Genomic DNA, 24,197 nt, shown 5'->3' with positions numbered 1-24,197 from the left:
CTTTAATCTACTAATCTCAGAAGATCCCCAATATAGAGTTAACAGATCACATACCGTTTGTTTGTTTTTTTGTTAAATGTTCAAGTCAATCAGATTTCCTCCCCCTTGTGGTGTCACCACAATCTTTGGGCAAATAATTTACAAAAAAAAAATTTTTTAGCTGCAGATTTTCAAACAGCAATTAAAGAAAAAAAAGAAAATTGGTCAGCTACACATAATACAGCATGAAGGGGCTCGGAGAAGGCGGCAGTGAAGGTGTGTAAGTGTCTGATGGGGTCACACAGCTCATAAAAGGACAACTGCCCGGCCTCATAATCCAGACAGATCCTGACTCTATCACTGGAGATCTTGTCAGGTAACTGGATCACTTTACTGGTCTAATTGAATACTGATTCTTATATCTCCTCAAACTCCAGGACTTGTTATTATTTCCAATCAAATTGTCTCTCCAGTAAGGCTGGGGCCACACAGGCACTACTGCGATCCACTTGCATGAGACTCGGCTCGTGCTGGCAGTACAGCAGAGCCGAGTGTCATGCCTGTGTCCTTGCAACTGAGGTCCGTTCGTGCGAGCAGGACCTCAGCTGCGGGGGGCGGGCCGGCACTCAGGAGGGGAGGGAGGGATTTCTCTCCCTCTCTACTGCATAGCCGGCTATTGCCATTCTCGCACTGCACTAGCAGTACACCGGTGTACCGCGAGTGCAGTGCGATTTTTCTCTCGCCCCATTCACTTGAATGGGTGCGAGAGAAAGAGACTCAGCTTACAATCGCAGCATGCTGCGATTGTTTTCTCAGTCCGATTAGGGCTGAGAAAATAATCGCCCATGTGTGCTGACACCCAGGCTAGAATTGGTCCGAGGGGAATGCAATGTTTTATCGCACTCCACTCGCACTGTTTTTCTCGCCGTGTGGCTTAGCTAAAGGAGACAAACTCTAGCACAGCGCCACCTATTGGAAGTAGCGATCCTAAAAGTCACAAGTGGATTTTCAACAATCCTTTGCAATATGACTCAGGATATATAATCAGTGACTGACGTCCCCTCCTGTCTATACTGGGGTAACACATCCCCACCATCCACTCCCCTGATCTACTGCCCTCCACATCCCAGTAATGTCGTCCTGAGGTAAATCCCCTCCTGCTCATCACCTGATCATATTCCTGGAATCTCTCTGCTGTTTCTGGACGATTCTGGTTATTTTGTGTCCAAGTCGCAGTTTTCCGGTCGTCTGATATAAGGAGATTATTAGCAGCTGTGTTTACATCCAGTAATATGTCTGCAGGACGCTCCACATAGATCCCCCTCCTTATACCTGTTATTACCTCACATAATGTGTGTAATCATACCTCCCAACTTTTCAAGAGAGGAAAGAGGGACAAAGCATGCGGCGCGCGCAGCGTGCCGCTGCAAATTTTGACCACGCCCCTAGCCACACCCATTTGACAGTAAGGATCATTCACAGACCCCCCGGACTGTTCATTCATATTCATAGCAGCCAGAATTTTCTTATATTTATATATGTGTCACTATATGACATGTGGCTTATTTGTGCCTATAAGGCCGTGGTCACACGTTGCATAAATTCTGTTTCTTTTTGTGTCTGCCGCTGTCTGCACCAAACTACACAATAACAATCTTCTCTGATTATTCCATTTTTGCTGCATTTTTTTCTGCCTTTTCTCCATTATTTAATGTGTTTTTGGTTCAGATGTGAATCTGTGTTTTTAAGTGTTTTTATTGTAGAGAGAAGATTTTTCCTGCATTTTTTTAAGCTCCACATAGAAACCTCCAGAGATAAAAAAAAAACCTGAAAACCGCAGAATTCAGCGGCGTCTTTTCATGGAATCACATCCACTTTACTTGGACAATTAAACCCAGCAGAATATATGTGCAAAAAAACAGCAGAAAAAAATGCAGCATTTACACTACATGGGAACATGGACTAAATGTCCAAGCAAAGTGGATGAGACGTCATGAAATCTCCGCCCCTGGTGCATGTAAAGACGCCGCTGAACTGTGCGGATTTGGTGTTTCTTTCTTTATAAGCTTCAGGATTCACATCTGCAACAAGCATGTATCAAATAAGGGGACAATGCATAAAAAATACCGCAGACGCAATAATCAGATGAGATTGTTACTGCGCTCGTGGCACGGACACCTGCAGAAAAAATGTAGCATTTACGCTACGTGTGAACACGGCCTCAGTGATACATTTTTATTACATTTTTTTTTTATGGGTTTTAATAAAGAAAAATAATAAATTGCGCCTTTTTTTTCCCGCCATTTACCGATCCCCATAAATAATCTGATCGCTGCGTTGTTCGGGTCGTTACGATTACAGGGACACCAAATATGTCCATGTTATTTTCTGATTTGTGATGTTTATTATTTTATAAAAAAGTGTAATAAAATTACATTATTCTATTTTTTTTTTATTATTTTTAGTAATTTTATTAGAAGAAAAAAAAAACCCTCTTTTCCTCTCCCTCTTGAATACAATACACAGAGACACTGCTGTGTACAATGGAGCTCTCTGCCCTGTATAATCTGCTGTGTAAGAGGCTGCATTGTAGGTTCAGTTATGTAAAATCCTCCCTCTGACATCATCAATCCTAGTGGCTCAACTGCTAGAGCAGCTAGGAAAGCTAGGAGGCTGCTGGACACAAGTTTTGAACGTTGCTGGTTTGAATCCAATGTGGTGAAGATGAAAAAAAATAAAAATGTATTTGTATTTGTTTCCTCATTTCTTTATAGTAGTTTTATGGGAACAAATGAATCTGACTCCTTCACCTACAAAGAGATGCAGTATTTATCTATCTATCTGTCTGTCTGTCTCTCAATCTATCCCTCTATCTATCTATGATTCTATCTATCTATATCTATCCATCTATCTATCCTTCTATTTATCTATCTAGGATTCTATCTATCTATGATTTTATCTAACTATCATGTATGTATCTATCTATTATCTGTCATGTATCTATATATCCCTCTATCATCCATCCCTCCCACTATCATCCATCCCTCCCACTATCATCCATCCCTCCCACTATCATCCATCCCTCCCTCTATCCCTCCATTCCTCCCTCTATCCCTCCATTCCTCCCTCTATCCCTCCATTCCTCCCTCTATCCCTCCATTCCTCCCTCTATCCCTCCATTCCTCCCTCTATCCCTCCATTCCTCCCTCTATCCCTCCATTCCTCTATCCATCTTTACAGCTGAATTACCTGCTTCTGGTGTCTCACCTGCAGTATAGAGGTCAAGATAACGAAATCTTCCTATGGTTTTCAATAGAGGCAGTAGCTCAGTGGTAGAGCTGATGCCTTTGAAACAATGAACTCACAGTTCGAGTCCCGGCTGCCCCGAAAATCCATGGTAATTTAATTTATTCACTGCACTGAGGGGAGGAGCCGGGACATCAGCTGCGGGGCTGCGGGACACACCTCCAAAATCGTGGCAGTCCCGCAGAATCCGGGACGGTTGGGAGGTAATGTGTGTGAGATCACATCCAGGTCATCTCCATCATGGAGCTGTTTATCATGTCCCCCTGTGTCCTCATCACCTCCCTCCTCCTCAGGATCACACAAGTTACCGGTGTCTGGTTCCTGTAAGACGGTCAGTGGATCAGTCATGTTACACAGCTCCTCAATGTGCCTCATCTTCCTGGACAGCTCGTCCTTCTTTATCTCCAGCTGATGGATCAGAGCAGACAGTGATCTTAGATTTGTTTTTAAGGTGCACCCCATGTGGTATAAGTAACATGATAACTTTATTATGTGGAACATTACAATCATCTGATTAGGACTTTGTTAAGCTTTGTGGGGGTCCATTTGGCTTATACTGAACTTCTTTCTCACTTATTCACTTACAGTAAGTATTGCAGTACTTTTGACCACAGCATTAGGCCTTGTGCACACGTTGAGTATTTGAAGAATTTTTTACCTCAGTATTTGTAGCTAAAACCAGGAGCAGAGCAATTAGAGGAAAGGTATCCAGGTATCCATCCACAGACAGCTGTTTCGGAGCTTTTTGATTTGCACATTTCCCAGGGCGCAATGTACCTAGGATTTCACTGTCTTGAGCGCCCTCGCTGGCTGCCGGCAGTGTTTTCTCTGGCTGGTCTCCCCGAGATCAGTGATTGTTTTGTTTTGTTGGTCTACTAGGCATTGCTCCCACCCAGCCAGAATCCTACTCCACACTGATGAGGGGCAATACCCAGAAACAGCTGTCTGTGGATGGATACCTGGCCTTGGTATTTCCCTTGTCATATCTTTAAACTTGTCAAAAAGTTGGATATTGACTAAAAGGGCCACTTAATATGGTGGTTATGGTGGTCTCCTAAAAAGAGTCACCCCTTGGCTGGGCCCTCCCTGGAGGGATATCTGGCTGGTTTCTGTGTTGAGACTCCTAACAGAGGCTCCACGGACCTTTTTGATTTACCCTAGGTTCCTGGAAGACCAGTGCCGGTAACCAACAACAACACACACACACACACACACACAACCTTGCCCCATCCACAGGCTGGGTACCAGGATAGACACGGGTACAGAGGGATAGCTGCCCATTGGTCGGGACCTGTCCAATCTCACTAGTCAGGAACCAGAGGAGGAGGAGCTAGGGAGTGTTTAGTGAGTTGTCAGTAGTCAGTCAGTTAGGAGAGGAAGAAAAGACGCAATGTGTGTTGAGACCTGCAGTAAGAACTGTGGGCTAAAGGAGAACAGTAGCCTGTTGGAGTACGGTACCAGTACTCACAGGACCGAGCACAGTTGTGGTACAGATCCCTAGTTCAGGAAGATGCTTCAGACTGACCTGATAATTCTGCCCGGTGAAGGGCATCAAGGACCTCATCGACTGTAGTGTCCGTCGCACAGTAGCAAAGAGAGAACCCGAGTTCATGGACCGGAATCCGCCCACAAGAGTTTCAAGCTACCTGCCGTATGGGCCAAGAGAGAGAAACCAGGAAGGGACCCCAGACACTTAAAGTCACAGGGACACAATAATTCCACAAAGGGTACAAGGAAGAAGAGCTCACCAGGTTACATCACTGGGACCAAAGGAACCACTTGGTAGAAACCAGCACCAGTTGGGTTACAGCTCCATGACAGTGAGTAAAGACCAGTTAAATCGCAGTCCTGTGTCATCTGAGTTCTTCTCACACTGCCACTCACACCAACTACTACCATCATCATAGTCCCCTGGGGCTCAGCCCTACTTGTGGAGGGCCATAACATCCAAGCTGCTTTTAACCAACAGCCCCAGTGTAAAGAGACTTTGCAGTGGCGGCTCTCTTTATATAGCTGCATACCGCAAGTGGCGTCACAACAAAAACTTTACTAATTCTCCCTGTAAATTCCCTCCCTTTTTAAAGCGACCCCCAGGGTCACTGAACCATGCAACGGCCATGACACCCATGTGAAATCAGGCACGGGACCGAGTACCCCGACGCCCTGGGGCGCGTCACATCCGTATGACGTGTTAGTTTTTCCTTCCCTCTCTTGAGCCTCCATCTCTCTGCCACCAACACATTACCACAAGCCTCTATTGCTTCTCGACTCTTATCTTGCTACAGGTGTTGGTTCTCTATTAGGGCAGTGTCTTACTACTCTCCTTACGGGAAGGCATAGTTATCTCCACCTGGGTCAGTCACAGAGGTAACGTGCCCTCTGTACTCTGGTATGACACACATCATTCAAATGTGTTGTCTACCCACTTATGAGTCGCTGGCTTTATTGGGTAGCATAGCTACCTTCTGCTCCACATGATCTCTGCTGCTGACCATGAGGGAAAGAAACCACCTCTAAATAACCTAGTTCTGCACATGTTCTGACCATTTTCATTTCAGTCATCAAAACAAATAAGCCCTGACTATTCAGGCTTTTGGAGACCTTGGATGACTGAACATTTCTCATTGACACACAGCATACATAGAATACAATGATAATGAATAGATCATAAACAGGTTTAATCCAGGTGAATCAAGCAAGAGCAGTGGTTACAGCTACATAACAGTATTTTACAGGATGTTTACAGAACAGTCTCTAAAGTACTTTAATCCTGTATACAAGTATGTATGATGCAAGTGCGCACAAGATGAAAGGAGCAGTGTTGGAAATGTACAAGTGTAGATCTTCCAGTATAGTCTATAGAGGGCTTACGCTACAACTATAGAACCCCCAGTAGTCATATATTTAATACCAATCTTGCGGGGAGTTGATAATTGTTAGATATCAGTACAGTGTAAGTAAATCTGCCTATTTACCTCTATCTGAAGACTGGAAGCCAGAAGATGAGAACTAAATAATGGAGAATAAGCTACGCTGTTGTTGACTCGGAGACTCTGAAGAGTGGTAACGTTACTGATGTCACTGCTCTTCAGCATCGCCGGGTCTTGAGCAGTATAGTGTGACCCAGAAGTGGCTGTTGGCAAAGCCTATGGAGCGTTCTACAGATTCGCTGGACATCTTTGGATTTGCTGGACTACGTCGGATTTGGTGGACTTCACTGGACCTGCATGAGCCTTCTTTTTTTTTATAAAGTGGTGAACAAGGGAAAGCATATTGATATATTTCTCTATGTTTCTGTTTTTTTCAGGTTTTGATTCACTGGATTACGTCAAATTCAATGGACTACGTTGGACCTGTGTGGAATTTATTTACTTTTTAAAATAAAATGGTGAATCAGGGAATGTTTCGGGGAATGTTTATTTCAATAAAGAATTTTTGTGTGTGCTTTTCCTTTTTATTACTGGGCTAGTAATGGGGGTGTCTGATAAACTCCACTCAGTTATTAAACCAAGGCTTTTTGTCAGCTGTGCTTTTGGACACTACACAGCTGACATCAACCCCAAAAACCATTACCTCGATTGCCACCGCACCAGGACATCTGGAAGAGCCAATGCGTTGCGCAAAAATTTGAGCATCTCGTCTTGCTCAACTTTTGAGGTGGCTATGTGCTGGTATTTGTAGGCTGGGAAGGGCCCAATAACCATGGACCTTAACAGCCTGATAATATCAGCCCCCAGCTGTCTACTTTTTCTAGTTCCAAAAAATGGGGGGACTCCACGCATGTAATTTTTTTTCATTTAATAATTTATTTGGGTCATAGAAAGCTGTATATTGTAGCTATCTATTATCTATCAAAATTATCTTTGCACATCTTTAACGCATAAAAATCAGTAATTTCTTGAATGCATTTAATTCTGGTACATGTCAAACGGAGGGCATGCGGATGGCTGTACATGTTTTTCATGGACTTATAGACTTCTATTGGTCCTTGTCATCCATGCTGCTAGGAAAAAAAGGACGTGAAGATCATCATAGTTTATACTGGGTACATGTGGTATACGTGAGAAAAAAAATGGATGCCACACATATTGGAAACACTGACGTGTGAAGTGGGCCTTAGTTGCAGATTTTCAACCAGTAACCTACTTGAAGAAATCCAGATAATGGGTCACCTACACATAACGCAACATGAAGGGGCTCCGTGAAGGTGGCGGTGAAGGTGTGTAAGTGTTTGATGGGGTCACACAGCTCATAAAAGGACAGCTGCCCGGCCTCACAATCCAGATATATCCTGACTTTGTCACTGGAGATATTGTCAGGTAACCGAACCTCTTTACTGTCATGTATCACTGTGTACAGATTCTTACATCTCCTTAAACTCCAGGATTTGTTATTATCCCCAATGTATGATTGACCTCCACTCCTGCCTATACTGGGATAACACATCCCCACCATCCACCTCCCTGATCTTCTGCTCTCCACATCCCAGTGATGTTGCCCTGAGGTAAATCCCCTCCTGCTCATCACCTGATACTCCTGGAATCTCTCTGCTGTTTTTGGACGATTCTGTTTTTTTTCTGACCATGTTGCAGTTTTCAGGTCGTCTGATATATGAATATAATTAGCAGCTGTATTTACATCAAGTAATATGTCTGCAGGACCCTCCACATAGATCCCGCTCTTTATACCTGTTATTACCTCACATAATGTGTGTAATGTGTCTGAGATCTCAGCCACATCCAGGTCATCTCCATCATGGAGCTGTTTATCATGTCCCCCTGTGTCCTCATCACCTCCCTTCTCCTCAGGATCACACAAGTCTCTGTTGTCTGGTTCCTGTAAGACGGTCAGTGGATCAGTCATGCTACACAACTCCTCAATATGTCTCATCTTCCTGGACAGCTCGTCCTTCTTTATTTCCAGCTGATGGATCAGGACAGACAGTGACAGTGACTCTTCCTTTTCCTGCCTGGAGATCTCACTCAGGACCTTCTTCTCCAGGTCGTCCACCCGTCTCCTGATGTCTCTACACAGGGCAGTGACTCTCTCGGCTTCTCCAGCTGCTTTTTCTTGAGCTTTTCTCCAGCGCTCTTCTAGATTCCGAACTCTTTCCTCAGTCTCTTCTCTCTTTGTAGTCAGTTTCTGGAGAATATTTTTCAGTTTCTTCTTCTTCGTCTCTGAGGCCTCATCCAGTGACTCCACCCGGTGTCCCCGATGTTCTCCGGCTGAACAGTAGACACAGATACAAGCTGCGTCCTCAGTGCAGTAATATTCCAGGATCTTCTTATGGACAGGACATTTCTTTCTCTCTACAGAAGTGCTGGGATCAGATAAGACGTGTTCTGGTGATTTGCTGTGAGCCCTCAGGTGTTTATTACACAGAGAAACGTCACAGTGTAGACAGGATCTAACAGCAAATACAGGAGAATCCACGCAGTGAGTGCAGAAAATCCTGTTTTTTATCTCTGTTGGTGGCGTAAACATGATATTCTCCATTATTTTACGCAGAGCTATGTTCCTCATCAGTGCCGGACGCGTATAAAACATTTCTCTACATTCAGGACAGGAATAAACTCCAGACCCGTCCTGTGTATCCAGCGCTTGATCAATACAGAGCCGGCAGAAGTTGTGTCCACATCTCAGCATTACAGGATCTGTATAAGTGCTCAGACAGATGGAGCAGTCCAGCTCGTCTTTCAGATCAGCAGACGCCATGGCTGACATAAAAAGAAATAAAAGAAGAAAACTGATGGCACTTCCTAACAGACAAGTGTGAACAGGTGCAAACTGAACATGAAATATACTCTAACAAATACAGTGGGTTCGGAAAGTATTCAGACCCCTTTAAGTTTTTCCCTCTTTGTTTAATTACAACCATTTAGTAAATTCAAAAAAGTATATTTTCTTTCTTATTAATTTAAAGAAGTAACCATAAAGGTGGGAACGTCCGTCGAGCCACTATGCCATGAAGGCCCGACTGGTGGAGGGCTGAAGTGATAATTGACTTTGTGGAACTGTCGCGGGCGGGGAGGAGGGTGTCCGCACACTACGCTCACCCCTTCTGCTCGGGTCCGGCGGCCGCTGCTCAGTGGTGGCTCGAGCTGTAGGCCGGATCCCGGGGGTTTCTCGAGCGGCACTCCTCGCCCGTGAGTGAAAGGGGGGTTTGTTGGGTGTGGGGATTGTTTATAGTCCGTGACGCCACCCACGGTTGTGGTGATTTCACCACCGCTGCTCTATACGGGGATCCCGGGGATGGTGATGCCGAGCAGCCAGGTGTTGTGTTGCCCCTCCGTGGGTAGGGGTTGGTGATCCCGGGGCCCGGTGATGGCTTGGGAGGTGCAGGGCCTGGTGGGCGCAGGGATGCGGGGGCAGCGCTGTGCCTTGCGGCACTGTGGTACTCACTCAGCCTGAGACGATGACACAGTTTGTACGGTAAACCAAACGGCTGGTAAGACGGTCCCACGGACGGCTGCAATTGCTTTCCCAGTAGGTGACGGTGATGTCCCTCTTCCTTGCACCTTGTGTACTTGTTGGTTGCGATGGGTCCCCACCGGTAACCCGCTCCCCGGCTTCAAGCTGGACCGGGGGAGCTCTACTCTGTGCCCGCAGGCGCTGGCCCTCAGAAACTGGTGCCCTGGCGGTGGCGGTGTCTCTGTTGTACAGGTTGGGCTGTTGCCTTCAGTCGGGACTTGGTTGTTGGGGGATCTACGTCCCCTTCACTGACGGATTCGGCAAATTGTGGCGACTCCAAGCCTTGCCGGGGTCCGAGAGGCCCCTGCCCTGGTGCTGACTGTCCTTCGGAACACTGCTCCAGACCACCGGGCACACAGCCTACGGGGTCCTTCCAGGAACTTCCAAACGGTCCCCCTCCAGACAGTCACCGCCGTTGCTGACCTTGCTGACCTGTCCTGCACTTCGCTGGACTCTTCAGGCTTTTCTCTCTCTGTCACCACTCTTGCTTTCCTCCTTTTCTACTTTTCCTTCCTTCACTTTCACTTAGTTGTTTGCTCAAGCCCTGCCTGGGCTACTCCTCCACTCCTCCACTTAGCTCCTCACTCAAGCCCTGCCTGGGCTAATCTGCTGTTTACTCTTTCATGTCCCTCACCGGACTGCCTGGTTTATCCCGCCTCCAGAGCTGTGATCTCCTCGTTGGGCGGAGCCAACCGCCTGGCCCACCCCCTGGTGTGAATCATCAGCCTCTGGAGGAAGGCAACAAGGATTTTTGGTTCAGCTTAGATGTGCCTACCTGGGATGTAGGGTGTGGTGGTGTGTGACCTGTGTCCCCTGGCTTGCCCAGGGCGACACAGAACTTTCTCCCATCTCCCTACTGCATCTCTGGAGTTCAGCCACAGTGATCTAGGGGTTCTTCTTTATCTCTCTCACCAAGGCTCTTCTCCCATGATTGCTCCATTTGGCTGGAAAGCCAGGTCTAGGAAGAGTTCTGGTGGTCCCAAACTTCTTCCATTTAAGGGTTATGGAGGCCACTGTGCTCTTGGGAACCTTGAGTACTGCAGAAATTCTTTTGTAACTTTGGCCAGATCTGTGCCTTGCCACAATTCTGTCTCTGAGCTCCTTGGGTAGTTCCTTTGACCTCATGATTCTCATTTGGATTGCTATGCAGTGTGAGCTGTGAGGTCTTATATAGACAGGTGTGCGCCTTTCCAAATCAAGTCCTATAGTTTAATTAAACACAGCTGGACTTAAATGAAGGAGTATATCCATCTCAAGGGGGATCACAAGGAAATGGACAGCATGTGACTTAAATATGAGTGTCTGAGCAAAGGGTCTGAATACTTATGACCATGTGATATTTCAGTTTTTCTTGTTTAATAAATCTGGAAAAATTTCTACATTTCTGTTTTTTTTTTCTGTCAAGATGGGGGATGGGGGGCAGAGTGTACATTAATGAGAAAAAAATAAACTTTTTTAAATGTACCAAATGGCTGCAATGAAACAGAGTGAACAATTTAAAGGGGTCTGAATAATTTCCATACCCACAATATACAGCTGCACTCTGAGGACATACATTACTGCTAAGGAAATACATTTAAAAATTGCATATATTAGTGCCTCAGAGTGCAGCTGTATATTTGCTATGACATGAAAAGAAAGAAACAAAAGTGAATTTGCACGACACTAAAAATAGCAAAATTGTAGTTACGGTATGTAAGAAACACGAAGATGACAATGGTGGCCATACACATTAGACCAAGGTTGTTGAAAATGGACAATTAAAAAAAACAAATATTTGCTCTATTAAATTTTAAGGAAATCTGTCACCAGGTTTTTGCCTTCCAATATGAGAACAGCATAAAGGACAAACAAAAACCATGATTCAAACCCTGTCACTTTTTGGGCTTCTTGTTGTAGTTTAGATAAAATGATTGTTTTATCAGCTGCAGCTTTGCTAGTCTTCTCACTGATGAGCTTTATCTATCCCACACATACCACTAATTGGCAGATTTCTACCTACACTGTGCATAGACAGAAAACTGGCGTTCAATGGTGGTCGTGGGGCGTTAGGTAGAGCTCCTGAATATGGAGGACTACATAGAAGAAGGTTAGCAGTGAGAAGACTAGCAGAGGTACAGCAGATAAATATCTGTGTTATAAACCTAATGAAAGACATATGGAGCAGGCTCAGAAGCCATTCTTGGCAGATGCTGGCTGTGTTACACCTGCCTGAAACAACAGTTACCAGTAATTGGTAAGATCACTGTTGTTTAACCACTTAAATGCTGGTGTTAATTATTGATAGCCACTTTTAAATGATGACCACAAAGTGCTTTGGAGTTGTGATGACTGTCAGGGGCCTGTTGATGTCCCGTATTGCTGCAATCTTAGTTTTCATAGAAACCAATAGAAGGAGAAATCGGGTATACGCCGCGCTATCACCACGGAATCATGTGTTAATTTAATTTCTTTATTTTTCGTACAGGTCGACGTGTTTCAGAGACATCCGTCTCCTTCATCAGGACATCAAAGGAACAGTATGACATCAGCCGAAGATAAGCTTCTAGCTTCCATATATACAAGTGCAGTGCCACGTCATGCCGTGATAGCGCGGCATATACCCGATTTCTTCTATTCGTTTCTACGTTTAATCTCAGGGCTGCGGCTGTTACCATCTCTGCATGTGTTTTATAGGGCTTGTGAGTGTCACAACCGCAATAGGTGAGTGTGCCTAATTTCTGTCTATTGATTCCCTACTGGGTAAGATCCTATTGTGCTTCTTTGTTCCACAGTGTTATCTCCTGTACATCTTAGTGCTCGTGTGAAGCCCAGCCAAAGACTGGGCTTCATAAGAGAACATAACTTTCTCTATACCCCAGTCTAAGGCCTCCTTCACACATCTGTGTCTCCAGTACGTGTGAAGTCCATTTTTGCACGTACCTCTATACTGTAGTCTTTTAGGATTACAGTCTATAGAATGATCACAGATCTAAAGGGGTATTCCCATCTCCAAGATCCTATCCCAATATGGAGTAGGTGTGATAATAAAAATGTTATCAAATCCCTCCAATTAGAAATGTAGAATAGTTCTTCTGATTCACTATGTCGCTTACCTTATGTGCAGGACATTGCAGGCCTTTAGTTATCCATGGCTACGACTACCAGCAACTAACTCTATATATGCGGATACCTCAGGTCCTGCAATGCCCTGCACATAAAGTAAGAGACATGGCTTTATCAGAAGAACTATACTATATTTCTAATTGGAGGTATTTGCTAATAGTATTATTATTATTACCCCTACTACATATTAGGATAGAATCGTAGAGAAGGGAATAAGCCTTTAAGTCCCCCAAAAAATAATGTAAAAAAAGACAAAAATATAACAAATATATAAAAATTCATATCACCTATTCTCCTTTATTAAAAATAAAGAACAAAAATGAAAAATAAACATGGTTTGGTTTCACCACGTGTAAAATTGATTAACCTGTATGGTACGGTAACTTCCGTAAAGAGAAAAATATTAAACAGGAAGATGGGACAAAACATTTTTTTTCAAAAACTAAACTCCGTCTTGCTGGGAAGAGGCTAAAGGAACAGTGCCGAAAGTTCAATGGAAATGTACGGCCAGGATGATCAAGTGTCAAAACAGCAAACCAGATGATCAGAGGTTCAACAATTCTTCAATTTTCAATTTTTATCTAATGTGTATGGCCCCAGGGGGAATACAATTAACTTTTCACTCACACAAGGGGAATATCAGTCTCTCACTTGCATCAATTTATGGAACTTTTCAGTTCCGCAGTTGTAAGAGTAAAGTCTCATTCAGGCGTCCATGAAACACAGTCTAAAGGGGGCTTTACATGCTACGATATCGTTAATGTTTTATCGTCGGGGTCACGTTGTTAGTGACGCACATCCAGCGTCATTAACGGTATTGCAGCGTGTGACACTTACAGCGACCTTAAGCGACCTCAAAAATGGTGAAAATCGTTCACCATGGAAAGGTCGTCCCAAAACCAAAAATCGGTAATGGTTGATTATCGATGTTGTTCGTCGTTCCTGCGGCAGCACACATCGCTATGTGTGACACCACAGGAGCGAGAAACATCTCCTTACCTGCTGCCGGCCGCAATGCGGAAGGAAGGAGGTGGGCGGGATGTTACGTCCCGCTCATCTCCGCCCCTCCGCTTTGATTGGCCGGCCGCTTAGTGACGTCGCGGTGACGTCACTGTGATGCCGAACGTCCCTCCCCCTTGAGGGAGGGATTGTTCAGCAGCCACAGCGACGCCTCCGACCAGGTAAGTGCGTGTGACGCTGCCGTAGCGATAATGATAATGTTCGCTACGGCAGCGAACACACGATATCGCACACACGACGGGGGCGGGTGCTTACACGCTCGATATCGCTAGCAATTGCCAGCAATATCGTAGCGTGTAAAGCCCGCTTAAGGCCTCCTTCACATATGTGTCTCCGGTACGTGTGAAGTCCATTTTTGCACGTACCAGAGACAAGGACACACGTAGACCCATTAAAATCAATAGACTTGGGCACATGTCCGTGTTTTGACATGGACCATGTGTCCGTGTGGAGCATACGTGTGTCAGTGTGCTTCACACGGTGACATATCCGTTTTCTGCAGGCAGCACAGATGTCACACGGAAGGCACACTGATGTGATCTGTGTGACATATACCGGAGGAATCAAATGTCACTGATAAATAAATGTCTTTACATCGCACTTGCTTCCGGGTCCCATTCATTATGCTCATGAATATTCACTGCACTGACTGTGGACCCAGAAGCAAGTGTGACAGCAGCACTGGAGACAGGTAAGTATACAAGTTTATGCTGTCTGTGTGCTAATCGGATGTCACACAAATAGCACATGAACACACGGACGGACATATGTTCCTACACCACTGGCCGTGTAAAACATTCGTTCTTTGCACGGATGTGTGAAAGGGGCCCTAGTATCGACCGCGAAGCATGGACTAGCCGTGTGTCTACTGACTTACACATGACAGCCTCATAGATACTATCAATTTCGGGTCAGGGGACCTGCAGCTAGTCCATGCATCATGGGACACACTAAAACTATATTTCACAGATATCTGAATGAGACTTAAAGCTATGTTCACATGAAGTTTTTTGAGGAATCCTCTCCAAAAGCCTCATAAAAAAACACTTAAAAATCATGTGGAAAACTCCTCCTATTTTACAGGAAATCCACTTTGCTATTCTTATGAGATTTTTGTTTAGGTTTGTTTCCTTAAGAGGTGTTCAAAAATGCCTGGTAGGGAAAAAAATGTGTGTCACATTTTGAAGCTGTTCCTGACGAAAACCGCTCCAAATTAGTTACTCTCAAATTAAAAGGACTACAAAAAACTCTTCAGAAAAAAAAACAACTGTTCCAAACAGGCAAAGTCATAAAAATCATGGGGCCCGATAGCAAAAGTTCTAAGTGCGAAAAAAAAAAGACAGAGTAGGTAGAGTCATGGTCATGGTGCATGGTCGCAGTCCCAGAAGGACTTACCTCCCAACGATTACAAACTGGAGGAGGGACGTGTATTGCAGTAATTATGCCATCAGTGAAGCCCTTTAGTGTTTTCATCCACTACGATATTCCTCTCATGGACCCCACAAAGTATAATGCCCCCACCCTCACACAAAGTATGATAAGCCCACATTGAATTCCTATACACAATTTACCCCCAAACTATCCTCCAGAAGTACGATATGATGAACCCCCACAGTGAAGTATAATGCTGCTATAGTTCCCCCAACATAGTATATTGCCCCACAGTGCCTCCAACTCAGTACAATGCCCCAACAGTTCCCCCCCCAACGCAGTGTAATGCCCCTACAGTGGCTCCAGCACATTATAATGTCAAAAAAGTTCCCATACATACTGCATAATGGCCCTGAAAGTCATCCCTCCCCCAGTATGATGCCGCCAAAGCTCCCTCACACATGGCTCCCATAGCCAACCCAACACGCACTATGATGCCCACACACTATAAGATGGCCCCCAGTATGATGGCCCACATAGTATAATGACCCTTACATTTACCCCAACTGACACAGTATGATGTTTACACAGCCCTCCAAACAGTCAGTTGCCCTTACAACTTCCTAGAGAAGGAATGAAGGTTTTACCCAGCTCACCTGCTTGATAGGAGACCGAGACCTGTGGACCGTGCAAGGAAAAAAGTCGGCAATTCTTTGGTAATGATGAAGGAAGATATTCCAGCAACTTGAGTCCAAACAGGAAATTCTTTAAAACGTTGATTCTTTATTATTTACATATTAAAAAGTCCATGTTGGGGTGAAACAAACCCAAGACAGAGAGGACGACGCGTTTCAAACACTTGGTTCTTAGTCAATCTCTCTGGGTTTGTTTCACCCCAACATGGACTTTTTAATATGTAAATAATAAAGAATCAACGTTTTAAAGAATTTCCTGTTTGGACTCAAGTTGCTGGAATATCTTCCTTCATAACTTCCTAGAGAGTATGATGTCCCCCGCAGGGTATCATGGCCCACACAGACAGTACCATGAACTCCGAAGCTCTCCAAATACAATATTATGGCCGCCACACAATATGTTGGCCCCAATACAGTATGAGTCTGCCCACACACAGTACAATGGTCCCCAAAGCCCCCACACAGTATGATATCACCAATAGTCCCTACATACAATATCATTGCACCCACAGCCTCTCACTCACAGTCCCCATAGACAATACCATAGTCTCCATAGGCCCCCACACAGTACGATGTCTCCAACACATAGTATGATGGACCCTACAATCCCCAAAGATGATATCATGGCTCCTATTGCCCTCACACAGTAAGATGGCCCCTCGATACAATATGATGGCCCCGACACAGATTGATAATTTCTATAGTCCCCACAGACAGTATTATGACGCCCTCAACTTCCCAGACATTATCATGGCCCCCACACGGTATGATATCACCGGTAGTCCCTACAGACAATATCATGGCATACACAGCACCTCACTCACCGTCCCCACAAACACTATCGTGACCCCCATAGCTGCCCACAGTACATGTAGCATAGTATCATGCTCCTCACATGGTATGATATCACCCATAGCCCCCGTACATAGTATTATGGCCCTTACACACAGTTTTATGCCCCCAGAAGTACTGACTAAGTACTGACAACATTAAAAGTAAATAAAAACAACTCACCTAATCCCTGCTCAGACGCACAGGCTGAATGGTTGAACATGGGCCATGACTCCCTATTCCACCATTGCATTGAATGGGACGCCAAGCAGGGGGACCATGGCCACCCTGACTCATGGGCCCCATCGCAGCCACTAGGTCTGCAACTTAGAAATACTCTCAAAAAATAATTTCCTGAAGCAGTTTCCGCTTGAAAAACTTGTGGTTTTTGAAGGCCTTAAAGATCTCCATGTGAACATAGCCTAATGCTTCAAGCGTCCGCATAGACCAAACATTAAGACTAAGTCCTGTACCTTCTTCTATGATGGGCACCGGGTTGTCGTTACTTAGTTGGTTGCAGCCGTCTCAATATTTTTTTTTATGCTACTTCCTCCTTGGTCTCACGCCAACTCTCCAGAAAGATGAATTCTCCAAACGCAGTAATTGCTCTATTCCACAGAAGCCTCTTTCTCCAAAACATTACACAGATATTTCGTAACCACCTGCGGAGACTCTTAGACCACCACTCTTTGTGCTTACTCTCTGCCGGGTCTCTCCTCAGATCCTTCCTGCAGACTCACCCTCTCTGCTTCGCTCACTCCTATCTCTAGCCTGGACAGATGCCAGGTCCCATCCTCTCTTCCTATGTTCCATGCGCATAACAGTCTCTCCGAGGATTAAACCTTCAGCCTTCACCTATTTACGTCACACCTCACAATCACAGAATTTTTTAATCTCTGCATTCCAAAAGCCATAATTGTTCTAGTTTTTATCCATGCAGCTGTAAGGGGATTTTTTTTTAAGGAGACTACCAATTGCGGGTACATTTGAATTACCATATTTTTCGTTTTATAAGACGCACCGGATTATAAAACGCCCCCTAAATTTGGAGAGAAAAAAAAGGTAAATAAAAAATATGGGGTCCGTACGGTGGTGTCTTACCAGGGAGGGGGGCCGCAGCAGAGCGGGGGTCACAGGAGGCAGGGGCGGCACTGGAGTGCTGCGATGCTGTGAGTGGTACAGAGCGGGGTCCAGATAATCACTGGTGCTCTGTGCCAGGGCTGTGGATGAGGATCTGCTTTGTGCGGGGATGCTCTGTGCAGGGCTGCTCTGCTCTGTGCATGGCTGCGATGCTCGGCGCGGCTCTGCTCTGTGCGGGGCTGCTCTGCTCTGTGCATAGCTGCTCGGCGCGGCTCTGCTCTGTGCGGGGCTGCTTTGCTCTGTGCATAGCTGCTCTGCTCGGCACGGCTCTGCTCTGTGCGGGGCTACTCTGCTCTGTGCATGACTGCTCTGCTCAGCGCAGCTCTGCTCTGTGCGGGGCTGCTCTGCTCTGTGCATGGCTGCTCTGCTCGGTGCGGCTCTGCTCTGTGCGGGGCTGCTCTGCTCTGTGCATGACTGCTCTGCTCGGCGCGGCTCTGCTCTGTGCGGGGCTACTTGCTCTGTGCATGACTGCTCTGTGCGGGGCTGCTCTGCTCTGTGCATGGCTGCTCTGCTCGGTGCGGCTCTGCTCTGTGCGGGGCTGCTCTGCTGTGTGCATAGCTGCTCTGCTCGGCGCGGCTCTGCTCTGTGCGGGGCTACTCTGCTCTGTGCATGACTGCTCTGCTCGGCGCGGCTCTGCTCTGTGCGGGGCTGCTCTGCTCTGTGCAGCAGGGCTGTGGAGTCGGTAAGCCAAACCTTCGACTCCGACTCCGACTCCGACTCCTCAAATTCTCTTGCACCGACTCCGACTCCGGCTCCGACTCCGACTCCGGCTCCGACTCCGACTCCTACATATATTGCTTATAGTTAGGTGAAAAATTTATTGTAGTACATGAATATGTGTATGTGAACATCAGACATTTAATAATTTTTATGATACAATAATCAAGATATTTGGATAGAACATAAAATATATTTATTGGAATACAACTTTAGAACACAAAAAACTGTAATAAATTGTAAATATGTAATACACTATGTAATATACAGTAGATTACATATATATCTTGTGTGTGTGTATATACACTGTATATATATATATATTATATATATTACATATTTACAATTTATTAGTTTTTTTGTGTTCTAAAGTTGTATTCCAATAAATATTTTATGTTCTATCCAAATATCTTGATTATTGTATCATAAAAACAATTAAATGTCTGATGTTCACATTGTACTACAATAAATTTTTCACTTAAATATAAGCATTATACTAAATGTTGTTATTTAGTAAAATATTCAGCACATTCTGCATTGCACTCCTGTCCCCAATTTATTATATATTTTAGGAGTCGGAGTCGGTGCATTTTATACCGACTCCGACTCCGACTCCGACTCCACCAAAATGAGCTCCGACTCCGACTCCGACTCCACGACTCCGACTCCGACTCCACAGCCCTGCTGTGCAGGGTGGTGAGTCACGGGCCATTCTGAAGATATCGGGGGTGAGGACTTCTTCAAATCATGGTGGCCAGAGTCGGCGCATGCGCAGATGAGAGCTTGAGACGAGAGCTCCATCTGCACACGCGCCAACTCTAGGCGCCATTATTTGAAGAAGCCCTCACTGCCGAATGGCCCTTTACATACCGCCCGCTACACAGAGCAGCCCCTCAAAGAGCCAAGCCCTGGAACTCTTTAAAATTTCTCATCAAGAGACACAACGAGTCAAACCAAATAGATGCAACTAAAAGCCCTGTAACACACACAGATAAATCTGTGGCAGATCTGTGGTTGCAGTGAAATTGTGGACAATCAGTGCCAGGTTTGTGGCTGTGTACAAATGGAACAATATGTCCATGATTTCACTGCAACCACTGATCTGCCAAAGATTTATCTCTGTGTTTGAAAGGGCCTTTAGCTTATAGAGTTGCCCGAATTTCAGCAGTTCCCCTCCACAGGATCTCTCACCAATCGCTGTACTTAATGGTCTATTATTAATTATTTTATCCCTATTTGTTTTTTATGACTTTTTTTGCCTTTTGGGTATGTTGTTATTGATTAAATAGTTGTAAAATTTGTTCCTTGCTGCTTGCTGTAGTCACGCCCTTCAGATTTAAATAGTGGTGTTGCCCAGCAATCCCTGCTGAAGATACAAAGTCATTTGGTCTCTGGCCGCCTTCAAGGAAGGTTCTGTTGTGGAAGTTTCCTGCTCTCAGGCTTTAGCCTTTTTGTTGCTTTCCCCTTGTTTGTCTTACCTTACCTTGTGTCTGGTTAGTGCAGCGATGGGGTTTAGTGTACCTCACCTGCCCTTCACTAGCCAGGGCATCCTATAGGGTCTTCTCAGGGTCTCAGGTTCCTGTTCAGCGACAGTTGTGGGGACAGGTGCAGGTGAGGACAGGAGGTGTCGCACTGTCCTCTCTCACTAGTTCCAGGGCCCCCCGTTGTTATTGGGTCCCCTGGTGTCTCCTTTGTTAGTTGTGTTTTGATGCGCGTTAGATGCACGGAAGTCTGAACGCTCCCGCCACGCTTGTCTTACGCGCTCGATTTATTGGACTGTGGCAGCTTTATGTGCCAAGCAGACGGGTACAGGAGCCTTCTGCTATGTCCTTGCATTAGTCTGCTCCATAAATCGGACCAGACTAGAGCGTGCTGCATTTTCACATAGACCCAGAGTCCATTGGACAAATAATCCATGCAGTCGTCATCGTCAATGCAAGTTTATGAGTCCGTGGAAAAATCGGACCGCACTCGGGTGACATCCACAGACTGTCAGAAAGGAAAAGGTCAAGAATAATTATTATTTTCTCCACGTACATGAAAAATTGATGACACTCGGACTAGACACTAATCAAAGTCTGCTTAAAAAAATGTGTACTTTTTTTCATCCGTGGCATAATCTGGCGTCAGAATGAGCCTTAACCCCAGAACGCATACCTGGGGCCTCGCAGGCCTGCTAGGTTACTTGTTTTCTATGTAGATTTCTATGGTTGCGTGTTCTAGGGTTAATGCAGCACTATAGCTGAGATTTACTGCTTTACTGGGGGTCGTCGCTTCACAACTAGGCCTAAACTGGTAAACTCAGCGATCATCGCTATAAAAATTTGCCGGAACGAAGAATAAGACGTTCAGCTCAGTCCGAAGATGAAGTTTCGCTACTCAAAGAACTTATTATTCTGTGGAGGTTTGTGATCCCTTACAGGCCTCAAAGCATTTACTCCTCGCCCTCCTCCCATGTGTCCCTGTTAGGAAGCAGACATGGTGCCCCCTGCCCATCCCCTCCCCTCACACGCTGCTCTATTGGTTAATGATAAGCTACAGACTATCTGTGTTTGGAATACAGGACAGTATGGAGGAGGGACCCGACACCTCCCCCCCCTCCCCTCCCCGCACTCTGAGAAGTAGCGTGGGAGCCTACAGGTAAGATTAGCCCCAAATCAGGACCATAAGACATCTGCTGCCATATTGCATTCACTCATTGTCTTGTTCCGCTATATCGGTGACTTCGTGCTGAGTAAAAAACATTTTACACTTACTGGAAGCAAATTTTTCACCAAAGAGCGGTGTTATTTTTGTCGGATCTGTTTACCACTTTTACCACTTTCTTTTGAGCTGCGTTGGTGACATTTACTGTGTCTTTATTGTTGGTATTTTTAGGAGGGAGCGTGCCAGAAACTGGACATTTGACCGGCAGAAGGGGGGAACTTACTATTTGTTATGGGGGTAATATGGCTTTCTGTAATAGGGGCACTGTGGCTGTGTAATATTTCGTAGAGGTAAGTTTGACTATCGATCACGGGGACAATATGGCCGTTTGTTATGGATTCACGTTAGTATTTATTTTGGGGGCACAATGTTTGCCCTTATTATTTGGGAACTATGGCAATCTATTACGAGGCCTTGTCATTGTCAGTTATGGGGCAATGTAGTGGTCTATTATGAGGGCACTGTGGAAGTCTAACATAGTGTTAGGGATACATGACACATATTGCTTCTGGAAAGCGACACCTTTTTGGTCATCTTTCGCACCTTTTTTTTTGCTGGCGGCTTCTCTGGCATTGTCCCTTTCGTCATTAGGCCTACAATAGTGGCAACTTCCAAGCAGCCTGAACAATGGCCTGAACAATGGCCTGGCCACTAGTTTTAGATGCTTTGTGGCTTTTGAAGTCTGAAGTGGGTAAAAGAAACTCAAAAAGTCTGAACATGTCCACAAGAAAGTCATTCATTGTTTTCAGCATCATTAAAGCGCTTTGTCCCATGGGTTTTAGAGCGTATCTGTCATGATGACTATGGGATAGCAAGAAACCAGGGCTCCTACGCTGACACTCAAGCTAGGGGCCCCCTAGCTTATCAATAATCTCAGCGATACTCCTGATGGTTGAGATGCCTGAGTCTTCTTTCTGGCCCTGCTCCTGACCATTCCTAATCTAATTCCCCCTCCCCCAGAGAGGGACGGGACAGGAGTGAGATGAAACCCACAGAAATAGACAGGGGAAACCAAAAGTCTGTCATTCAGCATGCACCCAGAGGTAGAAGACAATAATCTGGGACACCAAACCTTACATACCAGCACAGGATAACCTATAGCTGGCATGGGTAGAATATTTCATCCAGCATAAATAGGAGGGGAGGAGATGTAATTGGCTTCTCCACCACATGTGATCAAAGGAGCCTAACAAGCAGACTAGCAGAGATTAACTCCCGCTAGTCTGCCTATGAATCAGCACACAGCAGGTCAATGCCCAAGTCTATCTGTTTTGATCTCAGACACTAGACAAACCATCGGGCGGAGTGTCAGAATCTGCAATGTGAACAGAGCCTGACGCCACCATGACAGTTGGTGAAGTTTGAGCAAAACTCTGTTTTACAGTACCTGCACATACCCTTACAGGGAACTATGGCAGTGTATTATTGAGCCCTCGCCAATTTTCTGAACTCCTATAAAAATAAACAGAACTGTGAATGCACAGCCACCTTCTCTCTAAGAGCAGAGCACCATTGGGCACTGTTTTTGACATATTTAAGGATCTCTGGTCCACATACGAGTCTTGTGGCTATGTCATAATTAATTAGTGTCCTCTAGAGAAACCTCTGTTACCATTAATTCTTTTTTCCATCTCATAGAACAGGATCTGTCTAAGGGAATGTATCTAAATAACTCTTTAAGATGACGCTTCTTCTTTTTAGATGTCTTTTGTGGCTTTTTTAAAATTCCATATATAGCACAATGGCGACTTCCAAGAGGAAACCAACAGACGAATGGACCGATTTCTCCTTTTAGTCGCTTCACCGGTTTTGATGACTAAAGTGGTTAAAAGAAGTTACAAAAGATGGAACATTTTGACGTTGCAGGGCATATGTTCATTCTTTTTGGTGTAAAATCCCATGTGGATCCCTCGTTATCATCCATACAACATTTTTCCACAATTTTCTGAATTTGTAGCATAAACCACGACATGACGGCAACATGTGTATAATGTCTTAAAGGACACAGGTTTACAAAAACACATTTACAGTTTCCCAAAATATTGTGGCCACTAGATGTCAGTGTCTTGGTCATCTATCACAGTGCGCTGTCACTTTAAATCGAAAGAGCAAGAAATATTTTTATGAGACTTTTCTAGTACTGAGCATCTGTTTCCTGTTTCCGGAAGGAGATCACATCTTGAGCATTTCTTACCGTTGTGGTCGTAGATCATTCTGTCAGCAGGTTTGTTGATGATTCACTTTTGGTGTCTGTGTAGTTTTTGATGATTATTTTACACTCTATATATGATGAGTTAATTTAGGCCTTAGTTAGGCTATCTCAACCTGAGATTTGATGGTCTATGGCTGCCTTCTTTCTTCGTTGGTGCGCACTTCTCTTCTCAACGGGCCCTGGGTCTCCTGTCTCCTCCAGTTGACGTCTTGCTCTTCGGATCGGCTTCGCCGGCCTCAGGAGCGTCTCAACCCGGTACTCGTTGAACAGCTGACGGGTTCTCGCATGGTTCGGCTCGCAATGTCTCTTGCAGCTGACACCAAAACGTTTCTCATGCTGTCGTACTCTGGCAAGGCACAGAGGCAACGTTTCTTCTCTCACGTTCCCAGGCGACCCACTTCTCCAGTCCCCACCATAACTTCTCTCCTGCTGTTTCTCTCTTTCCCGCACATTTTAGGCTGGGATAGTCAAACAACTCACAGTTCAAAAGGTAGGTGATGGCTGAACCGGCCAGTCCATAACACACAGGAAACAGGAGCACTCTCTCTTAAAGGCGAAGTACTTTCACTGTTCGTAGGGGCAATACCCCTACACTATTTTTCTAATTTCTACAATTTAATATGGTGCAGGACCAGGAGCTGAAT

The 24,197-nt window shown here is 45.2% G+C and overlaps 2 protein-coding genes across 10 annotated transcripts in view; one reads left to right on the top strand and one right to left on the bottom strand.

Annotated features, from left to right (window-relative positions):
• The window catches only part of LOC142303013 (uncharacterized), a 126,314-nt gene that overhangs the window by 62,619 nt on the left and 39,498 nt on the right, over positions 1–24,197 (top strand). For 5 of the 9 annotated variants that reach the window (XR_012752984.1, XR_012752982.1, XR_012752986.1 and 2 more), the window contains one exon: positions 12,224–12,459. The exons of 2 other annotated variants lie outside the window; for them this stretch is intronic. The gene's annotated coding sequence lies outside the window, so the exon portion shown is untranslated. Of the gene's footprint in view, positions 1–12,223; positions 12,460–21,236; positions 21,276–23,424; positions 23,566–24,197 lie in introns of those variants that run through there. 2 more of the 9 variants (XR_012752985.1, XR_012752987.1) reach the window with 2 other exon arrangements.
• LOC142303015 (E3 ubiquitin/ISG15 ligase TRIM25-like) lies at positions 5,963–17,560 on the bottom strand. The gene is made up of 2 exons (XM_075344116.1): positions 17,252–17,560; positions 5,963–9,002 (listed from the first exon to the last, which is right to left on the bottom strand). The coding sequence occupies exon 2, from the start codon at positions 8,998–9,000 to the stop codon at positions 7,402–7,404; it is 1,599 nt and encodes a 532-aa protein (XP_075200231.1). The 5' UTR covers positions 9,001–9,002; positions 17,252–17,560; the 3' UTR covers positions 5,963–7,401.

This window comes from Anomaloglossus baeobatrachus, chromosome 4 (genome assembly GCF_048569485.1).
Source record: "Anomaloglossus baeobatrachus isolate aAnoBae1 chromosome 4, aAnoBae1.hap1, whole genome shotgun sequence".
Lineage (NCBI taxonomy): Eukaryota > Metazoa > Chordata > Amphibia > Anura > Aromobatidae > Anomaloglossus > Anomaloglossus baeobatrachus.
This window is presented reverse-complemented; position numbering and strand designations above follow the sequence as displayed.

Excerpts from the sequence above, each read along its gene's own strand:
- LOC142303015 (XM_075344116.1), bottom strand. The coding sequence starts at position 9,000 with ATGGCGTCTGCTGATCTGAAAGACGAGCTGGACTGCTCCATCTGTCTG.